The sequence below is a fragment of the Aspergillus piperis genome, assembly GCF_003184755.1.
Source record: "Aspergillus piperis CBS 112811 unplaced genomic scaffold BO85scaffold_3, whole genome shotgun sequence".
NCBI lineage: Eukaryota > Fungi > Ascomycota > Eurotiomycetes > Eurotiales > Aspergillaceae > Aspergillus > Aspergillus piperis.
The window spans coordinates 495737-515708 of NW_020291593.1; the positions used below are offsets into that span (position 1 = coordinate 495737).

The 19972-nt window shown below is 53.5% G+C and overlaps 7 protein-coding genes across 7 annotated transcripts; 4 read left to right on the forward strand and 3 right to left on the reverse strand.

The window, feature by feature from the left end:
* The first annotated feature begins 300 nt into the window (after positions 1–300).
* BO85DRAFT_446082 (putative eukaryotic translation initiation factor 3 subunit EifCh) lies at positions 301–2084 on the forward strand. The gene is made up of 4 exons (XM_025659419.1): positions 301–402; positions 463–502; positions 584–1053; positions 1120–2084. Exons 1-4 carry the CDS (start codon positions 395–397, stop codon positions 1697–1699), a joined length of 1098 nt encoding a protein of 365 aa, XP_025518852.1. The 5' UTR covers positions 301–394; the 3' UTR covers positions 1700–2084.
* Positions 2082–3344, forward strand: BO85DRAFT_517166 (putative mitochondrial carrier protein; the record flags this gene model as incomplete). Its single annotated transcript, XM_025664887.1, has 3 exons — positions 2082–2142; positions 2199–2388; positions 2518–3344. The coding sequence occupies exons 1-3, from the start codon at positions 2101–2103 to the stop codon at positions 3342–3344; spliced, it is 1059 nt and encodes a 352-aa protein (XP_025518853.1). The 5' UTR covers positions 2082–2100.
* Positions 3345–3457: 113 nt separating this feature from the next.
* BO85DRAFT_182063 (uncharacterized protein) lies at positions 3458–10183 on the reverse strand. Its single transcript, XM_025654354.1, has 6 exons — positions 9803–10183; positions 8893–9720; positions 6384–8838; positions 5115–6035; positions 4943–5064; positions 3458–4879 (listed from the first exon to the last, which is right to left on the reverse strand). The coding sequence occupies exons 1-6, from the start codon at positions 10031–10033 to the stop codon at positions 3572–3574; spliced, it is 5865 nt and encodes a 1954-aa protein (XP_025518854.1). The 5' UTR covers positions 10034–10183; the 3' UTR covers positions 3458–3571.
* Positions 10184–12535: 2352 nt separating this feature from the next.
* BO85DRAFT_181815 (uncharacterized protein) lies at positions 12536–13517 on the forward strand. Its single transcript, XM_025654353.1, has 2 exons — positions 12536–13231; positions 13281–13517. Exons 1-2 carry the CDS (start codon positions 12768–12770, stop codon positions 13306–13308), a joined length of 492 nt encoding a protein of 163 aa, XP_025518855.1. The 5' UTR covers positions 12536–12767; the 3' UTR covers positions 13309–13517.
* Positions 13412–14488, reverse strand: BO85DRAFT_435266 (HMG-box domain-containing protein; the record flags this gene model as incomplete). The annotated part of the gene is made up of 3 exons (XM_025658511.1): positions 13412–13516; positions 13576–13878; positions 13934–14488. The coding sequence occupies 3 exons, from the start codon at positions 14486–14488 to the stop codon at positions 13412–13414; spliced, it is 963 nt and encodes a 320-aa protein (XP_025518856.1).
* A 323-nt stretch (positions 14489–14811) lies between these two features.
* BO85DRAFT_414219 (DEAD/DEAH box RNA helicase) lies at positions 14812–18891 on the forward strand. Its single transcript, XM_025657640.1, has 5 exons — positions 14812–15124; positions 15197–15499; positions 15569–15983; positions 16041–18440; positions 18491–18891. Exons 1-5 carry the CDS (start codon positions 14981–14983, stop codon positions 18763–18765), a joined length of 3537 nt encoding a protein of 1178 aa, XP_025518857.1. The 5' UTR covers positions 14812–14980; the 3' UTR covers positions 18766–18891.
* Positions 18782–19849, reverse strand: BO85DRAFT_446086 (uncharacterized protein). Its single transcript, XM_025659420.1, has 2 exons — positions 19308–19849; positions 18782–19209 (listed from the first exon to the last, which is right to left on the reverse strand). Exons 1-2 carry the CDS (start codon positions 19560–19562, stop codon positions 19045–19047), a joined length of 420 nt encoding a protein of 139 aa, XP_025518858.1. The 5' UTR covers positions 19563–19849; the 3' UTR covers positions 18782–19044.
* Positions 19850–19972: the final 123 nt, after the last annotated feature.

The window sequence follows — 19972 nt, forward strand, 5'->3', positions numbered from 1 at the left end:
GATAGCGTTGGTTAGTTGGCTTGGGAATCTGCGGATGTAACTCCGTAGATAAGGTCACGGTTAGTGTTCCCCCGGAACCCGGGTACGGCATCATTATATGGAGTATTTTCAGCATATTTGCCTCAATTGGAAGTCTGTGACCCTCATGATAGCATAGTCTATAGTGAAATAGATATCCCCTGGCAGAAACGATGCTTTTGATCGTAAGTTATGCAAGGGGGATTGAAAGCGCCCAAAAAGGCAAGCGGACCGGCGGCTCGTATGGGGCTTGGCACGCTAGCCGGTTTGGGGGCTAGGCGGTGGGAAATGCTGAATTCCATCCACACAAACCTCGCCGCCGACTGCCATCTCATTGTCGCCGTCTGTATACGCAATTCCCAGGCACATATTCAACATGGCGGAGTAAGTCTTCCTGGTCTGTTCGATCTGATCTGGGCATCTGTATACTAATGCTTGCAATAGGAAAGAAGTCCCTCTCACGGCCGTCAAGGTCGAGGCCTTGGTATGCACACCATGAAAATCTCCCCATTCCCCCACCCGCCTTTTTCACGGCCGGCAGCAATGCTTACAGCGTGGCATACAGGTCGTGATGAAGATCATCAAGCACGGCTCTCAAGCCTTCCCGACGACTGCGACCGGTTCGATCGTTGGTATGGATGTTGACGGTACCCTGGAGATCACCAACTGCTTCCCTTTCCCCGTCGTTGAGGTGCCCGCCGAATCGCACTTTGACAACGCCGCTCCCAACCCGGCTGCTGCTGCCCCCCGCGCGAAGGCCAACGCCGCCTACGAGGCTGAGATGATCCGCATGATGCGCGAGGTCAACGTTGACGCCAACAACGTCGGTTGGTACACCAGCGCCAACATGGGCAACTTCGTCAACATGAACGTGATCGAGAACCAGTTCTTTTACCAGAAGGATATGAACGAGCGCACGGTCGCTCTGGTGCACGATGTCAGCCGCAGCGCACAGGGAAGCCTGAGCCTGCGCGCTTTCCGCCTGTCCCCTAAGTTCATGGCGGCTTTCAAGGAGAACAAGTTCACTTCTGAGGAGTACGTTCATACCCTTGACTCGGAGGGATGATAGACGTATGCTAATTGGTTCTTTTTTTCTGGCAGGCTGCAAAAGTCCAACCTCAGGTACCAGGACATCCTGGTCGAGCTCCCCGTTGAAATCCACAACTCTCACCTGATCACCTCCTTCATCCACCAGCTTCAGACCCCCGTCCAGGCGACCCCCTCCGATCTCCCCCCGTCCCTGGCCGCCCTGGAGTCGTCTCAGTACGCCAAGTCGTCCGTGCTGGCGCCCAACTTTGACAACCTCTCTCTCAGCATCGACCCGTTCCTGGAGAAGAACTGCGACCTTCTGCTTGACAGCATCGAGGTGCACCACACCGAGACCAACAACTTCCAGTACTACCAGCGGTCGCTCGCCCGTGAGCAGGCCAAGATCACCGCGTGGCAGAACAAGCGCAAGACCGAGAACGCCAGCCGCGCGGCTCTCAAGCAGCCCCTTCTCCCCGAGGACGAGTGGCAGCGGCTGTTCAAGCTGCCCCAGGAGCCCAGCCGCCTGGACAGCATGCTCAACAGCCGCCAGGTGGAGCAGTACGCTCGCCAGGTCGACAGCTTCGTGTCCGCGACGACGGGTAAGATGTTCGCCGTCAAGGGCAACCTGCTTCCGGGTGAGACGGCCAAATAGATGGATGCGGAGGAACGGATAGGAAAGGAAAATAGGAAAGGCGGGCGATGATGATTAGTTCTTGGAATTGCATGACCTTACGGCGTAGGGAGGGAAAACTTCTGTATCTGACGGGCTGTTAATATGACTCCTGTTTGCTTCTTCCATGAGAATTAGAACGGGCATGACTTGATACCATACCTCCTTACTTGACTGCTGCTACTGCTGCTGCTCTTGACTTCTATTGTATTTGATTATGATTAAAGAGTAGCTGATCCAGCCCTAATTCCGCCTTAGGGCAAGGCCAGTTACTGGCACGTGGTGATGACCTCATCGATAACGAGATAGATACTAACTAGATAAGATCATGGCTTACCCCTAGTAATTCCAATGAACATAGACTCAATTTCCTGTTTCAATAGATGATATGCATGATGTACAATACCAACACCGATATCTGGCTGGTACGTCCATCCCCAACAGCAACCCACGCACCCCAGGAAACTAAAAAGAAGTACAGTCCGGCGCCTTCGCCGTCCTAATTGTCGACTTCCTCGTGTACCCCATCGACACGCTCAAAACGCGCATCCAATCCCCAACCTACAACCGAATATACAAAGACGCAACGACGGGGGCAATCAACCGTAAACTCCTCTTCAGGGGACTCTATCAAGGTGTAGGGAGCGTCATTCTCGCTACTTTACCTGCTTGTATGTCCCACCCATACCCCCTTCCCCAAACCATACACCATCATCCATCATACTGGAATATATAATTCTAGATAGATAAATAAGTATATTGATAAACTAACATAAGAATGAAAATAAAAAAACCGATAGCAGGAGCATTCTTCACCACCTACGAAGGTCTAAAACACACCCTCACCACTACCACTACACACCAATCCCCCATCCTCCTTCCCACACCAATAATCCACTCCCTCTCCTCCTGCGTGGCTGAATCCGTCTCCTGCTTTATTCTTACCCCGGCGGAGGTAATTAAGCAGAATGCGCAGGTATATACTAATACCAATACCAACCCACATTCAACTTCCACACCCAATGACATCAAGGGCGGGGGAACTCCATCAAAAACAAATATAACCCTGCTCACGCTGCGCAAGTTCCGCCACAGGCCAACTTCCCTCTGGAGTGGGTATACCGCGCTCCTGGGACGGAATCTGCCCTTTACGGGGTTGAATTTCCCTCTTTTTGAATATTTGAGGGGGTTGGGGGCGGGGTATTTACTTCGGTGTCGGAAGGGGGATGGAGGAGATGGGAAAGTGGTGGGAGGGGATGTGTTGGGACAGTTTGGGAATGTGCAGAGGGCTCTTATTACGGGGGTTTCTGCTGCTATTGCTGGGACGGTTTCGTCTGTTGTGACTACGCCGGTGGATGTGGTTAAGACGAGGATGATGTTGGGGGCTGGGAGTGCTACTAGCAATGATACTGGTAGTGGGGAAATGAGGGGAGAAAGGAGGAGGTGGGGGGCGTGGGAAGTGGGAAAGAAGGTGTATAGGGAGGAAGGGGTCAAGGGATTGTTCAAGGGAGGGGCGATACGGTCTGTGTGGACGGCTGTTTCGTTTGGAGTGTATCTTTGTGTGTATGAGGGTGGGAGGGGGTTTTTGGAGAATAGACGGAGGGAGAGGGAGATGGTATCGCCTTGAGTAGGTGGGTTGTACTACTACTACTATACTACAACGTGAAGAGGATATAAAGTCATCAGTTCATTCACTCTGGTATATCCATCAAGCAGAGTCCATTCTCAGTAAGTTAATCGTACATCATGGCCAAATCGTATATCCCTTCAATGGCAAATATCGCTTCATGTCATTCATCATTCCATTCGTAAAGAAAAGAAACATCCTCTCATCAATGCTCCAAACCCACCAGCTCAACCCAAATTGGTCAGTCTCTTGAACCAATTCGGCATCCTGGGCCCATTGACTGGCGGTGCATAACGATCGTCGTACGACCGCATGCCCCGGGCCCGTTCGTAATCAGCGCTGCCTGAACTACGCTCAGATCGTCTAGCCTCGCGCTTTCGCGCCCGCAACTCGTCGATTTCCTGATCCGTCATGCCAGGATATCTGGCTCGTCGTCGGGCCCGACGCCGCAGCTCACGTCGCGCCTCCTCGTCCGAGGAGACCGAGTTCGCCTGAGCCGGCTCACCTGGACCAGGTGGCATGTCCAGTACGGTGGCCACGACCGGTGGTGGTTCAGGCGGGTCGCTGGCTTGCGAATGCACCCAGGACGAAGTTTTATCCTTGCGTCCTCCGGACATCATCGGTGGTGCGCGCTCCGGTTCTGGAGCCCTGGACTTGCGACGTTTGGGCCTCACCCCCTCTTCTGTAGACCGTTCCGGACGGTAAACCCTCTCGCCATCGTAGCCGCCGAGATAGAATTCTCGGGCTGCTCTGTCATCGACAGGGTGACGAGAGGATCGACGTTTGGACCGGGGCTCATACGCGGCGGCTTCTTGCATCTCTGCCTCCCTCCGCCGTCTGCGTTCGCGCCGTTCTGCTGCTCTGGCTTCGGCTTCGGCCTGCTCTTCTGCCTCGCGGGCCTCTGCTTCTTCTCGAGCCCGGCGCTCTTCACGAGCTGCTCTACGAAGCCTGCGTTCTTCCTGGCGTCTTGCTTCCCGCTCTTCCTCCTCTCGGAGCATTCTCTCCTGCATCTCTCGCTCACGAGCTCTCTCTCTTTCCCTCCGTCGAGCACGCCTTTCTTCGGCGTCGCGCCACTCGCTCTCACGGAGTTGATCAGACGGCGCCTGTCGAGAGGATCGTTTCGCTCGACGGGCTGCCCGTCTAGCCTCAACTTCGTCCATGTCGGTTTCCGGGAACCCACCTACTGGACCGCCCTCAGTGACAAAGCCGTCGAGCTCAGCCTCTCTTTCTGCACGTCTCCTGCGAGCTTCGCGTCTTGCACGCCGCTCCTCTCGCTCTGGTTCTGTCATGTACCTAGCATCCTCATCACGATGAGACCTGGACTTTCGGCGCTCTGGAGGGTCCGGAGGAGCATTCGGACGAGCATTCTTCCGCAAAGAGCCGATGAAGCCCATGAGACCAGTGGACTCTGGTTTCTTGGGAGCAGTACTTGATCGTCTCACGCGTCGCTCTCTTGGTGCTTCCACAAAAGCAATATCTTCCGGTCCCGAGAACACCTCAGCATCTTCATAATGCTCTTCTTGTCTAGACCGAGACTAAGCACGAAGTTAGCATCGTGAGAGAGCTTTCCGGGTAATATCACTGGTATCCTTGCTTACCTTCCTCCTCGATCGTCTGTCGGAGTGCATAGATCCCCTTGAGCCCTCCTTCGGGGCATCAATGTCGTCCCGATCTACCATGACGATGTCCTCATCTTCAACCGCATACGGGTCAGGAGCGCCTAAAAAACTGTTAGCAGCGCTACAGGCATTTATGTAAGAGAGTACATACGAGATCTTCTACGAGATTCATGCCGTCTCTCTCTTTCTCTCCGGGAGGAGCCGTTCACTCCCATCATCCTGGCGGCTTTATCCGGCATATCCCGGCTATCGTCCGGTGGAGGACTGGGGAACCCGGCGTCTTCCATACCCACGGATGGACGTCTTGAGGTATTCCTGGACGCGTGTGTTCCGTGTCTTCGACTGGACTTTGTCCTACTAGGCGGCGGCGGCGTGCCCAGGACAAAATCAGCAAGAGTCATACCTCGGCTATTGCGCTTGTCCTTGTCAGAGGTCGACTTCTCTCCCTCGTTCTCAAGATCCCTAGACCTTGGCTGTCTGGTCGATCTCGACCTGACCATAGGCGGGGGTGACTGTTCTCGTTCACGTTCCCGTCTACGCCGATGTTCCCTAGTGCTGGGCTGCTTTTGAGGCGTGGCACCCCAAAATCCCCAAGATGCTGAACCAGGAGTGCGCTCAACACGAACACGCTCCTTCCTGGCCGGCTTCTCTGGTTCAGGCTCGGCAGGTTCAGCAGGCTCTGGTGGAGGCGTAGGAGGGCCCGCGCCTACATCAGCTTCTGCCGCTGCTTCGTCAATCCCAGCATCGACAGGGGCTGGTTCCACGACCGGGGGTGCTTTTTCTCGACTAGACACCTTTTTGCTCTTTTTCTTCGGCTTTTCGGGCTTGGAAACAGGTGCTTCGTCGGCCACCGGCTCTATCTCCCGTGCTTGCTCGATCGGAGGCTCGGGAGCAGGAGCAGGAACAAATTCAGGCTCGAGCTCAGGTACGGGCTCGGGTTCAGGTTCAGCTATTGGCTCTGGCTCAGGTTCAGGTTCAAAAGCAGGCTCCGGTTGTTGCACTGGCTCAGGAACCGGTAATGGCTCAACGACCTTCTTCTTTTTCTTCTTCTTTTCAGTTTTTGAGATGGGAATAGGTGCGGGGGCTGGCTCGGGTTCCGGCTCGGGCTGGGGTTCTGGCTCTGGTTCTGCAACAGGCTCAGGGACCGGCTCAGGCACGGGCTCAGGAGCCGGTGGTTCAAGTACAGGCTCAGGAACTGGTTCAGGTACGGGCTCAGGCACAGGCTCAAGTACAATCGCCTTCGCCTTCTTTTTCTCCTTCTTCTTTGATTTCTTTGACAAAGGCACCGGCTCGGGCTCAGGTTGTTGAGGCTCAGGTTCTGGCTCAAACTGAGGTTCCGGCTCTGGGGCAGGCGGTTCCGGGGCAGGTGGCGGGGGTATATCGTAAAAGTCCTCCTCGTCGTCGAATGCGTCTGGGAAACTGCCTGGAACCAAATCCCTCGAGGGCTTTTTAAACTGAACCGGTTCGGGGTCAAAGAACTCGACAGGCTCGGGTTGCGGGGGAGTAGGGAGTTCCTCTGGGGGTGGGGCAGGCTCTTCCTTGGCAACCTTGTCCTTTGATTTCCCCTTCTTCCCTTGCTCCAAAACTTTGATTCGCTCTGAGACGGACAATTTGGCCGATGACTTGGTCTTCGAGGTGACAACGGGAGTCTTCGCTGGCGGCGCGGCTGGCGCGGGTGGTTCGTCGACAACTGGCGGGATTGGCGCTTCGGGCGCCTCGGGCATCTTTGAGTCGTCAACGTCAATAAGTAAATCATCCTCTGCAGGATGACTTGGTACAGGTTCAGGCTCGGGCTCTGGTGCTGCCTCTATGGCTTTGGTCTTCTCTGATGACTTTTTCTTTGTAGTCTTGGATTTGCCCATAGTTGCAGCACCTATGGTGGCCCAGAAACCCATGCCACTCTTAGGTGTCTCTTCCTCCTTGTAACCCTTCTTATTGCTCTTCGAAGGCTTATTGTCGTAGTCATCCCAGAGAGGCTGTTCCGGGACTTGGTCAGTAGGTACGTATCCCTCCGGCTCGGCAGTCCATCCCAGAGAGGGCGGTGTCGGTGCGGGCGGTGGAGGCTCAGCTGCGATCTTGCTCTTCTTCTTCTTCTTTTCCTTCGGAGCGTTCCATATTCCCCAGTTCTCCTCCTCATAAGTCTGTTCTGGGACCACTTCCGGGACAGGCTCGGGCGCAGGCTCTGGCTGTGGCTCCCAAGCTGGCTCTTGTTCAGGCTCTTGTTCAGGCTCTTGTTCAGGCTCTTGTTCAGGCTCCAGTTCTGGGGCTGGAGGTGGTACCGGCTCTTCTTGAACAGGCTCAGGCACAGGCTCAGGCTCAGGCTCTTTAGGTGGCTCAGCATTCGGATCAGGAAGGTCAAAATCTTTGCCCGGGATAGGAAGTCCGCTCTTAATCAATGATTTCTCACGTTTCTTCCTATCCTTGGATGACAGATTGTGCCAGTTATTATAGAGAGGACTGTCTGGTATCTCGGGAGCTTTGATCTCAGGCTCAGGCTCAGCTTCCGGGATTGGTTCAGGCTCAGGTTCAGCGGGTGGCTCTGGCTCTGGCTCTGGCTCCGGCTCCGGCGCTTTGGGGGGCTCAGCATTGGGATCAGGAAGCTCAAAATCTTTACCAGGAATCGGAAGTCCACTCTTTATCAATGATTTCTCACGTTTCTTCCGATCTTTAGATGACAGATTGTGCCAGTTGTTATAGAGGGGACTGTCAGGTATCTCAGGGCCTTTGACTTCAGGCTCAGGCTCAGGCTCGGGTTCAGGCTCAGCTACCGGCTCGGGCTCGGGCTCGGGCTCAGGCTCAGGCTCAGGTTCAACTTCCGGGATTGAATCAGGTTCTTGAACTGGCTCTGGCTCTGGCTTCGGAACCTTGGGGGGCTCGGCATTCGGATCAGGAAGATCAAAATCCTTGCCGGGGATGGGAAGTCCGGCTTTGATCAGTGATTTCTCACGTTTCTTCCGGTCTTTAGATGAGAGTGTATGCCAGTTATTATAAAGAGGGTTCTCCAGGAAACTCATGTCTGGCTTCTCGGGCTCAGGCTCAGGTTCAGGCTCAGGCTCCACAGGATCGGTTTGTGGTTCTGGCTCCGGCTCTAGCTCAAAGACCATGCCCTTTTTCTTCTTATCTTTCTTTGGGGCATCCCAGCCCGATGACCAATCATCATCCTTTATCTCGGCAGGCGCTGGCTCCTCAGCGACTGGCTCGTCGAGGATGGTACCCTTCTTACCCTTCTTGTCTTTCTTTTTCGTTACAGGGCCCCAAGGAGAGCTCCAGTCATCTTCAGGCGGCGGATCGGCTGCGGCAGGAGGCTCAGGGGCGGGAGGCTCGTCAGCCTTCTTCTTTTTCTTGTCTTTCTTGGTAGTTGCCCCCCAGCTCCAGTCATCATCAGCAAATTCTGGCTCCTTCTTCTCTTCAGCGCCCGGCCAGGCGTTATCTGATTTTGGTTCTTCTGCGAGAAGGTCGGGTGTCGGCTCCTCTTCGATCCCCTTCTTCTTTTTCTTCTTGTCCTTCTTGGTCACAGGAATTCCCCAGTCGTCCTCTGGCTTGTTCTCTTCCGAGGCAGGAGGGGGTTCGTTGGCAGCTGGAGTACTTCCAAGGTCCGCACCAAAGCTGAACCCAACGGAGGCGTTCGACATGCCGTTGGTGCCGGAGAAGGACCAGGGGTTACTATTATCTTTTGGCTTGTCGTTTTTCATGCCGTTCAGGGTGTTAAGACCCCATTTATCACCAGATCCCCAATCTTGACCCCAGCTCCCAAAGTTGAAGCCCGTCCCTGGCGCTGCTGGAGGCAAACCCAAGTCTAGTTGCGGCGCACTGTCGTTCAAGCTTATGTCTTGGAACCCGTTGGACGCCGGTTCGGGCGGGCTAGGGTCGGCGCCCTGTTGATAAGTTAGGATTTATCATCTGTATTGCAGCGACGATGCAGAACATACCATGCCTTTCTTCTTCTTTTTCTTGCTGGTTGTTGTGGCAAAACCCCAGCCATCGTCACCGTTGGCATTAGTGTCATCTGCCCAGCTAAGGTCGGGGGGAGCGGCGGCAGCGGCGGCGGCGGCTTCTTCTGCAGCCCGCTTCTCCTCATCTTCCTTGGCCAGCCGTTCTTCCTCCTCTTTGGCCAATCTCTCCTGTTCTTCCCTGGCCCGCTGTTCCTCTTCTTCCCGTTTTCGTTGCTCTTCTTCTTCCTTCAGTTTTTCCTCTTCCTCCTGTTTCTTCTTCTTCTTGCTCTTCTTCGTGCTTGTCGTATTCCAGGCATCCCAGTCGTCATCCTCTCCATTATTACCGTCGCCGTTCCCATCTTGGCCATTGTCATCTCCATTACCACCACCTCCAGAATCGCCGCCTCCATTCCCACCGGTATCACCGTTTTGCTCATCTCCGCCGCCCTCATCTTGCTTGTCGCCTCCACCTTCCTCGGCCGGCGGGGTGCTCTGTCGCTGGGGTTGCGCGGCCGGCTTACTCTTCTTCTTCTTCTTTCCTGCTCTTTCCCGAATGCCCGTTGCAGACCCAAAATCGAATGGTCGTGATGCACCCTTAGACTTTGACTCATCTGTAGTCTGTGGGGGCACGGACGCAGAGTCCTGGATAAGACACTTCCGCTGGGCTAAGGGAGCAAGCGTGGCGTAATGTGGAGGTAGATCTTTGATCACATCATCATATGTAGGCGGCGGTGCATCATAGCCTTCGGGCTCGACGGCATGGATGTCAGCTTCCAGAGCCAGCGATGATTCGTAACCTAGTTTTCGCCGTAATATTGTATCCTGCTTACAGGTCTAGGCATTAGCAACGGGAACAGCAGTCTCATGGCTAGTAGTTTATTTGCCATTGAGTTCACAGGTAACTGACCTTGTTTTGATGTTCCACCACTTGGAGGACTTTGCCGTAATGCTCACCACCACTCCTGGTGGTGTATCTTCGGGACCCGAGACACCCCGAACTTAAACCATGTATCTGCAGCCAGCCATATGACAAGTCGCATGTTTCCTTCTGACGTCCGGCAGGTCCCAACGGGGAAGGGAAGTGTACCCTCAGTGGAGATACAAATTCATCACGAGGGATTGTCCGCATAACTTCCATCCTGGAAAAACGACCGACACTCGTCTGACGACCAGCGACTGCTCTATGCCAGGCGCATGGATATTAAAAGACTATCGGCCCCAATTGAGGCGGTTGGCGTTCGAGCGACGAAATCGACGTACAAATAGGCGACAGCGCAGGAGGAATGAATGCAAAGACGACGGAGACTCAAAAGTGGGAAGGACCCAGGACTAATGGTAGTTACACCACGCGAAACGTCACGTCAGACGCCAGGCAGACCGAAACTTGCGATAAGGACTGGAAATTGGGCGAGACAGGAGTCGATCGACCTCAGAAGGAATGTCAGAGGAAGTGAGGAGATCTAGATTGACGAAAGAAGTTCAGCAGGGAGAAGCAGGGATACGAGGAGAGGCCATGGAATTCATGACCCTAGGGCGGTGGCAGACGTGGAAAAAAGGAATGGAGCGCGATTCTGCGGAAGATCCTCTCAGGCGAGAATGGGATTGGTAGATTTGGTATGCGATAGACAGTGAGGAATGCGAACTAGTATACGTCGGGAAAATCAGCGGTCGCTCGAAGGTGAGTATGGAAGAAGCAAGTAGTAGTTGAAGACGGGCTGCGGGAGTGCCACCAAAAGTAAATAAAAAAGTTCGAGGGGAGAAAAAAATGAGTGAGACTGCAAACCTTTTTTTTTCTTCTCTTCTGCTCAAGTTTACAAGCAGCTCGTTGATCTGATTGATCGGCGTATACGGAGTAAAAGCGTGTGATTTGATTCTCCGAGGCCCAGTAGCGTAACCCGGTGGCTGGGGAAATGGTAATGGGCCAACGGGGCAGCGGGATCGCTGGGAAGATGCTGGTATAGTCGCACGCCGCGGTAGGTGAGAGAGTCTGTGGATGGTGGATGGTGGATGTGGATGAAAGTTTTATTGGCGCATTCAATGCAGCGACCAACGAGGGACTGAGAAGTATCTAGTATGTAAGTACTGTGGTGTTATGTACACTGTAAGTGAGACTTGAGATGAATGGCAATGGGAAGATGAAAGGGAGTCAGAGTCACGCAGGCACAAGCCAGTCACACACCCGGTTGGGTTGCGCGCAAGGACGGGGGCGGTGGGCAGATGCTCCTATCGATAACGAATGCCCCCCTCCTTCGCGGTGGGAAAGCGTTGGCGCGATCGACGAGTCGGACTATGAAGGTATGTACTTTAGTGGTGGTATGTACTGTGAAGTACATACACTCTGACTGACTTGCAGTGGTTGCGCATATGCCTCTGGACGGGTAGATTGGTCTCTCTATATGTATGTAACCATCATCGGGAATGACCTCCCTCCCCATCATGCAGAAAGGAGCCCGTCATCATCAGAAGGGGTGGGGGAAGGAGTCTGAGAGAGCCCGACAAAGGGTATTCAGAGCATTACCAAAAAGGGTTTAAACAGTCCAGGTATTCGTTGTCATTCTCTTCCCGGCATCAAGTGGGGTCCGAACATTATTATTACTGCTTTGATGGAAATGGAAAGTCTGCTAGGGCAAAGAAAGAGGAGCTAAAAGATCACCGGTTCCTTGGTTCGACTGGCGGACATCTACTAACTTACTAAGACGAGACTAATTTCTACCGCAGCTAAAGTAAACAAATCAATGGCTGGTCAATGAAAGTCGCATAGGGCATCACTGCAAAATGGAAGAACAAGAAAGAATCACCACTCATTCGAATATCACGCACGTCGGACATATCAGATGCTGTCTGTCCCTGCCTACTGTCAGTACTGTACGGAGAGAATTAATTCATTGATCCTCCATCTAAGCCTCGCAATCTCTTCGATCCACCACCGCACGTGCCTTCAGATCTATGCAACAACACCAGCATAATTTCCCAACATTGGTCCGAACTTGCATTCATCATCATGCGGAAATCCAAGAAAACCCGTCCAGTCTCATTCTTAGGCAGCCAAAATGCCCTCTCCTCCCCTCTCGTTTTAAATTCGGCGAGAAACTCGGATGTCAGAAAAAAAATAAAAATAAAAATAAACGACCACCCCATTCTTGGGTGGATGCGGTGGCCTCTTTCTTCACCGCATCGAAGGCAAAGACCCCTCCACCAGCCTATGAGATCTCGTTCTGCGCAATGGAGACCCAACCACTGGCCATTCGCAGCTCCCCTTCGTCGGGGCTCTTTGACACCGTCGCAGTTAATCCGGTCAGACTAGTCCTGATACACCACTATGTACATCCATCAGCTCCGCCTGAATATGTCTCCTCCCCCATTATCGTCCGAGTGTGCTGTACAGTTGTCCATACTCTATCCTGTTGAGAATCTCCGAACGTCCGCAATTGCTGCATCGCATGCGTTTTCTAGACCCTGGCTGTTTCCCGTGCCCCGCCGCGGAAAAAGCATATGCAGTGATGCACGCCGATTCTACAGCCACTTGGTTGCTGCTATCTACAGGCTGTTACTGCTTGGGGAGTTGAGTGGAATGCAAAGTATATGTTGATACTAATTCATCATAGTAGACTCCCCTGTCTGCGGTCTCTGCATGTATCCCAATTGGGACATTCCTAGCTTGACGCGCTAGATCGCCCGTTTAAAATGAAACACCCCCGGCAAGAACGGGCCAGCCCGCATACAATGCAGTTGAGGGAGAGAAAAAGAACAGGGTATTACTACGGGGCCCTGGAGGGCAAGTCAGGTACGGCTTGTTGACAATGACTCATATGTCCGTCGGACCGCTGCATCATCCCAGGGCATGCGTACCCACCACATGAATACGATCTTTTATGCCCAACACCCGGAGATGTGCGTGCATCTATCTATCTATCCGTAAGTCGTTGAATAATCAGCATGCAGTAAGTAGTTCTTCTTACGACGACCTCTTAATTGACTCAGTAGACCCCTTCACCGGTCATCGTCTTGAGGGACATGGCGTTGGTCTAGAATTTGAAGATCCCAGGCTGCGCTCGAGTAACATGCAGTTTGACCAAGCAGATACCCGTCTAAAACGACACGTCCAGAGGACGAGAAATGTCTCAGCTCTTATGGGTGGGAGACGGTTGATCGTTGCTGTGGATAGATATGGCTATGACTCCCGCGCAGGCACGTGGTTCGGATACGTCACTGTATCGCGACTATGCGGCTTTTGTGAGCCCAGCCAGACTTCCCCATTGTTCCTACGAGCACTCGATCAACAGGGAAGGATGTTTCCTTTCATAGGGTACAATTCCCTCAAGAGACATTACAAATGGTGAATACAGGTGCACGAAAAACATGGAAGGCAAGCAGCTAAGACCGAGTGGGCAAACGACACACCATTATCACTAGGACCCGCCCGCAGAACCTTGAAACACAATTGACCTTCCTGGTATTGAAACAATGGTTCCACCTCATTACCTGACAGTCATGCCACAATGCTCAATCAGGATGCTCATTTAGTCGCGTTCTTTCCCACATAGGGGGGATCCTCGCCATAGACGACCTTGTATTCCCGGGCGTACCGGTCGGCATCGACTTCTTGAAGTCGCACGTATTTCTATTCGCTGCATTAGCATTCCTTCTGACAACAACTCGGGAGAGGCGCATCGAGCATACCTGTTTCTCTGCAGCGGTCATGCCTCGCCATTCTTCCGCAATCCGCACACCACGCTCGGGGATGGGCATGTGCTTGAGGTCACCAGCCTGATGGCGTTCCTCGGCGTAGAACAGATACGCGATCTTGGAGCGCTTGACTAGGCGAGGGTCATGAAGAGGGAAGAACTTCTTGTTCTGGATCTGGGCGAGTCTTCGCCGGGCGTCGTTGGCTTGCTTGATCTCCAAGGGGCTGTGCGAGTCAAGCCACTCCTTGTATTCCTTCTCGTAAGCTTCCTTGTTGGTAGCAGCAGTAGCGACAAATTGCTGTAAACAGATGTCAGTCTCACGGAACGTCTCATGTCTTTAGAAACAAACGAACCTCGCGCTCCGCTTCACTGATGTTCTTGGCACGGTCGGCGGCCTCCTTGAATGCCTCCTTGCCCTTCAATCCCTTTCCTTCCTTCTTGACCTCCTCAAGCTTGCTCAGCATAGTCAGGGTGAAGTGGTTGGTGAGCCTCTTGGGCGGCGTAAGAGAGGCGGCCTTCAGCTGCTTCACAAGCTGTCTCAAGTCGCTCTTCTCCTTAGCTTCCTTCTTGGCGGCTTTTTGCTCATCGGTGAGCACCTTCTTCGCCCGGGGCTTCTTGGTAGTCTTGGTGGACTTCGTAGACTTGGTCGTCTTGGTGGAAGTCGATTTGGTGCTGGCGCCCCCCTTGGGGGAAGCCGCAGTCGCATAGCCGCTGGTCAGGTGTCCGGAGATGGCAGCGGAAAGAGGTGCATATCTGACATTGGGGGTTGAGAAGCGACTCAGAGCGGCGAGGGACATGCGTCTAACATGGCTCTGAGAGATGGCCTGGCGAACGGGACGAGAGAAGGCCTCGCTAAGCTGGAGGTGTTGGAGAACACCCCCTCCGCACCGAGCTAGGTTCAAAGGCATGGCCCTGAACAATGGTAGTCGCGTATCGGAGAACCGGGATGATATGTAAAGGGTAGGTTGCTAAGTGACCAAACAACGATCTGTCGAAGGATTCGCCCTTGTGCAGGATGCCTGTCAGTGACGAAACCGGAGAGGTTGGGGTCGCGTAGCTCAGTCGTTTGGGAGATGCCGAATCGGGTAATGAAGCTCTCACGTGAGCATTACTGATATCGGTATTAATCACGTGATAGATAAGTGGGCTCACTCGCCGCCTGAGGCGCGAAAGCCTCTTTAGTTTGGGAGAGAACAGACCGTCGGACACCATCACTTCGACCACACCTTGAGCTGCTCTCGCCACCGGGTTCCTATCGGCAGTGCCTGGTTTTCGCAGAAAATAACTAAACTGTTTCTCATAATTTGAATGGAAGGGTAAAACTCACTTTAGTATCCTGTCCACGTGCTCGAGCTTTTTCCTGAGTCTCAGTAATACTCACTCATCGTTGGCCTGCAACAATGGCTCGCCACGGGGATACTCGCTCACCATCACCTGTAGGCAGCACGTATTCCTCATCCAGACGGAATCGCAGAGACGATGATCGCTATGAGAGGAGCCGGCGAGACGATGGCAGGAGTTATCGCCGATCGCGCAGCCCTGAGGTACGCATAAGCTCATCTTCTCCATCTGATGACAATAGACGGCTCTAACAATTTCTTTTCTCCTGGCTACAGAGACGATACCGTGATCGCGAACGTGATCGCGACCGCGATGCTTACCGCAGACGTGACCGCTCGCTAGACAGACGCGACGAAGATTCATATCGACCCGGTCGGAGAGAACGCTCTCGCGATCGACGACGGTCCCGGGAGCGCGATGATTACCGTCGACGAAGCCGCGATAGGGATTATCGAAGCAGGCGAGAAGATTCCCGCGACAGGGCTCGAAGGCGGACAGATGATTCTGCTGACTTGAAGTACAAGTCTAGACGGGACGATAGCCGGGATCGGGCTAAAGATGCCCCAAGGTCTCGTGAGGTAAGCTCTAAGCCAATCCTCGTTGCTTTTTCTGTCGCATTGGATAATCGCATCTAACACGGGTAGTAGACTTCGAAGCCGTCAACACCAGCAGCCACCGCGGCCCCGACAGAGGACGAAAAGAGGGCGGAGAGACTTGCCAAGCTGGAGGCATGGAAGCAAAAACAAGCCGCTGAGAAGGAACGGAAACAGCGAGAGGCTGCTGCAGCTGGTGGAGCGAGAAGTATCTTAGAAGAGATTGATCGCAAGTCTGGTTTGTCACCGGCTGTCAGTTCTCCCCAATCTCCTGCAACACCAGGCGTTGATGCTACTCCCGGTACATATACTGGGAAGTTTGATCCAAAGGCGATTGCAAAGAGTGCTTCTTCTACACCCGCGCCCCCGGCAGTGCTGGGCAATGATGTTGCCGTTCCGCCATCTGTCAAGCCAGTTACTACTATTCCCGCTCAGGTTAAGCCCAAGCCCGCTACAAGCGGTGCTTCAGGTATGTTGTTCTCTCAGTTTCTATTGTCATAGAAGTATGTACTGATTTCTTTCACAGCTACCTTGAAGGCGAAAGGCAACGTTGGTCGGTTTGGCCTAGGAACCAAGCAAGCAGCAGATACCGAAAAGACCACGGCTACCAAGACTTTAGGATTCGGAGAGGAAGAGTCGACTCGGAGGAAGTTGGAAAGGCTACCTACGCCTCCATTAGAAGACGCGAAGGATGTCAATGGAACTGCAGATGGTGCCGCCGATGAGGATGAAGACGACGTCGACATGCAAGACGGCACCGAAGAAGAGGCTGCTGCTGCGGCACGAGCTGCGGCGGAGAGGCGAGAAGAACGCTTGCAGAGCGAAGCCATAAAAGCCCAGTCTAATGGTGCCGAATCGAGCGACACTGTGATGGGCGACGCTCCTGAAGCCGCAGACAACATGGAGGTCGATGCTCAGGAAGAGGAGGAGGTTGATCCTTTGGATGCGTTCATGTCAGAGCTTGCTGAGTCGGCACCTCCAAAGAAGAAGGTCGGCGCCAAGTTCTCGAAGACCAAAGAGCAGCAGCCTGAGGCTATGTTCGGTGACGAGCATGATATTGATATGACTGCCGTCGGGGATGGGGATGCAGATGATTTCCTCGCTATTGCGAACAAGGCCAAGAAGAAGAAGGATATCCCAACCGTTGACCACAAGAAAGTTGAGTATGAATCCTTCCGGAAGAAGTTCTACACGGAGCCCTCTGATCTGGCACAGATGTCGGATGAAGAGGCGGCAAGTTTGCGTCTGGAACTCGACGGAATCAAAGTCCGTGGTGTTGATGTTCCCAAGCCAGTCCAGAAATGGTCTCAATGTGGGTTGGGAGTGCAGACCCTGGACGTAATCGACAAGTTGGGATACGAGAAGACTACCTCGATCCAGGCTCAGGCCATTCCTGCGATTATGTCTGGGCGTGATGTGATCGGTGTGGCTAAGACGGGATCTGGTAAAACAATCGCCTTCTTAATTCCCATGTTCCGACACATCAAGGATCAACGGCCGCTGGACAATATGGAAGGTCCCGTTGGTCTGATCATGACGCCTACTCGTGAATTGGCCACGCAGATTCACAAGGACTGCAAGCCATTCCTCAAAGCTTTGAACCTCCGAGCCGTTTGTGCTTATGGTGGAGCTCCCATCAAAGATCAAATTGCTGATCTGAAGCGTGGTGCTGAGATCATTGTCTGCACACCGGGTCGAATGATCGATCTTTTGGCAGCAAACGCTGGTAGAGTCACTAATCTACGCCGGGTGACTTATGTGGTCCTTGATGAGGCAGACCGGATGTTCGATATGGGCTTCGAGCCACAGGTGATGAAAATCATGGCTAACATTCGCCCTGACCGGCAGACGGTGCTTTTCTCAGCTACTTTCCCTCGCAATATGGAAGCGCTGGCTCGCAAGACCCTGACAAAACCGATTGAGATTGTGGTTGGTGGCAAGAGTGTCGTCGCTCCCGAAATTACCCAGATAGTCGAAGTGCGCAACGATGACCAGAAGTTTGTGCGTTTGCTGGAACTCCTGGGTAATCTGTATTCGAGTGACGAGAATGAGGACGCACGTGCCCTCATCTTCGTTGATCGTCAGGAAGCTGCTGATGCTCTGCTTCGTGAACTCATGCGCAAAGGTTACCCATGCATGTCCATTCACGGAGGCAAAGATCAGATTGACCGTGACTCGACCATTGAGGATTTCAAAGCTGGTATCTTCCCTGTGTTGATTGCCACATCTGTTGCCGCCCGCGGTCTGGATGTCAAGCAACTGAAGCTCGTCGTGAACTACGATGCACCGAACCATCTGGAGGATTACGTTCACCGCGCAGGACGTACGGGACGTGCCGGTAATACCGGAACAGCGGTCACATTCCTCACGGAGGACCAAGAGCGCTACTCCGTCGACATCGCTAAGGCACTGAAACAAAGTGGACAAAAGGTGCCGGAGCCGGTGCAGAAACTGGTCGACGCGTTCCTGGAAAAGGTCAAGGCTGGCAAGGAGAAGGCCAGTGCCTCTGGATTTGGTGGAAAGGGTCTGGAGCGTCTGGACCAGGAGCGTGATGCTGCTCGTATGCGTGAACGGCGCACGTACAAGACTGGTGAAGAAGGCGAGGATGAGGAAGAGAAAGAAGAGAAGAATGAGCAGGCTGAGGAGCGGTTCAACAAGGCCATCTCGTCTGTGCAATCCACGGCAGCTCCATCCCTGCCTGGTGTACCAAAGGGTATTGATCTTGATGGCAAGATTACCGTGCACAAGACCGAAAAGGATCCCAACAGCACGTCCAAGAACCCACTGGACAAGGTGGGCTCAGCCGTTGCGGATATCCACGCGCGCTTGAGCCGCGCAGGAGTGATGAGATCTGGAGTGCCCATCGACAATCGCGGGCCTGATGCAGGCGCCTTCCACGCCACCTTGGAAATCAACGACTTTCCTCGTAAGTCCACCGCCCCTTTTGTTCAGTGTCAGATGCTAACCTCCCTACAGAAAAAGCTCGGTGGGCCGTCACCAACCGCACGAACGTGGCCAAGATTTTGGAGGCCACGGGTACATCCATCACTACAAAGGGCAGCTTCTATCCTACGGGCAAGGTGCCTGGGCCCGGCGAGAACCCCAAACTGTATATTCTTGTTGAAGGAGAGACGGAGCTGGCCGTGACGAACGCGATGCGCGAGTTGATGCGACTGCTGAAGGAGGGCACCATCGCCGCGGCGGACAGCGACGCGCGGGCACCCGTGGGAGGCCGCTACAACGTGGTTTAGTATATCGGTGTACCATAGAGACATATTATCGATAGGCATTCTACCTCCAGATGATGATCTAATGTAGATATGAAATAGAAGAAGAAAACAGGATAAGATACGCTAAGCTGCTCTGGTATCAACAATAAACACAAGTCTTAACAAATCGAAAAAGGCAGTCATCATGTATCCCGCTAAACCGCTCACTCACATCCATAAATATATCAACTCCACGCAACCAAAACCACAAACCCCCACCCTGGCACATACAGATACATAGTAGTAGTAGTAGTAATACTACTACTGCCACCTCCTCGCCTCCGCCGCCCCATCGGCGTCCCTAGCAGCCACCTCATCCCGACTAGCCTCATTCAACGTCTGATTCTGCGTCTGCGCCTTCTGCGCCGCTAACTTGGTACCTAGCTTTCCTTTACTCCCGGCTGCAGATGCGGACTCGGCTCGTTTCTGTTTCCAAATCGTAGTTGCAACATTAGCCTAGCCCCAGTAGATACACCCCCAAAAACATATCATATCACTGTTAAAGGAAAGGAAGGAATACACACCTGCGCCGCCAACGCAGCTTTCGTCCTCGCATCCGCAGTCGCATCCCCATTACCCTCCCCAGCAGCAGGCGACCCTAATGTCCGTCCAGAGGGTCCAGAACCCCAGTTCGAGGCGGGTTTGGCGTTGGAGGGGAGCGGGGCGCGCGGGGCGGAAGAGGAATCTTTTGCTGGGGGGTTCGGGCCTGATCCGAGGACACGACCGGGGGAGGAGAAGGCGTCCGGTTGGTTGGAGGATTTGGAGCAGATGTTACCCATCTTATTCTTGTGTGACTTTGGTATGCGGTGGTGGTTCGTGCGGGGAAGGTTTGGATGGATTAGGTCGGAGGGATGGATGGGTGGATGGGTGGGTGATTGGTGGGTTTGTAAGGATAGACTATTGTATTGTTGAGAATGGAGAGTATTGAGTGTGGAGGTTAGATGTTTGAAGGGTGTGATAGATGGTGGATAGTATGGGGAAGATAGTAAGGTTGATTGATAGGTAACAGTGATAATGGTAGTGACGCGGAGGAGGATCCGGTCCGAAGGCACCGGGCGGGCACGTGGGTAGCGTTATCCGTTAGTCGGTAATGTTAATTGTAATTGGCACATGGGGAATGGAGAAACGCGGCTGTGAGGGGGAGGGGTTCAAACTTTTATCTACGGGAAGTTTCTGTAGTTTCTTGTTT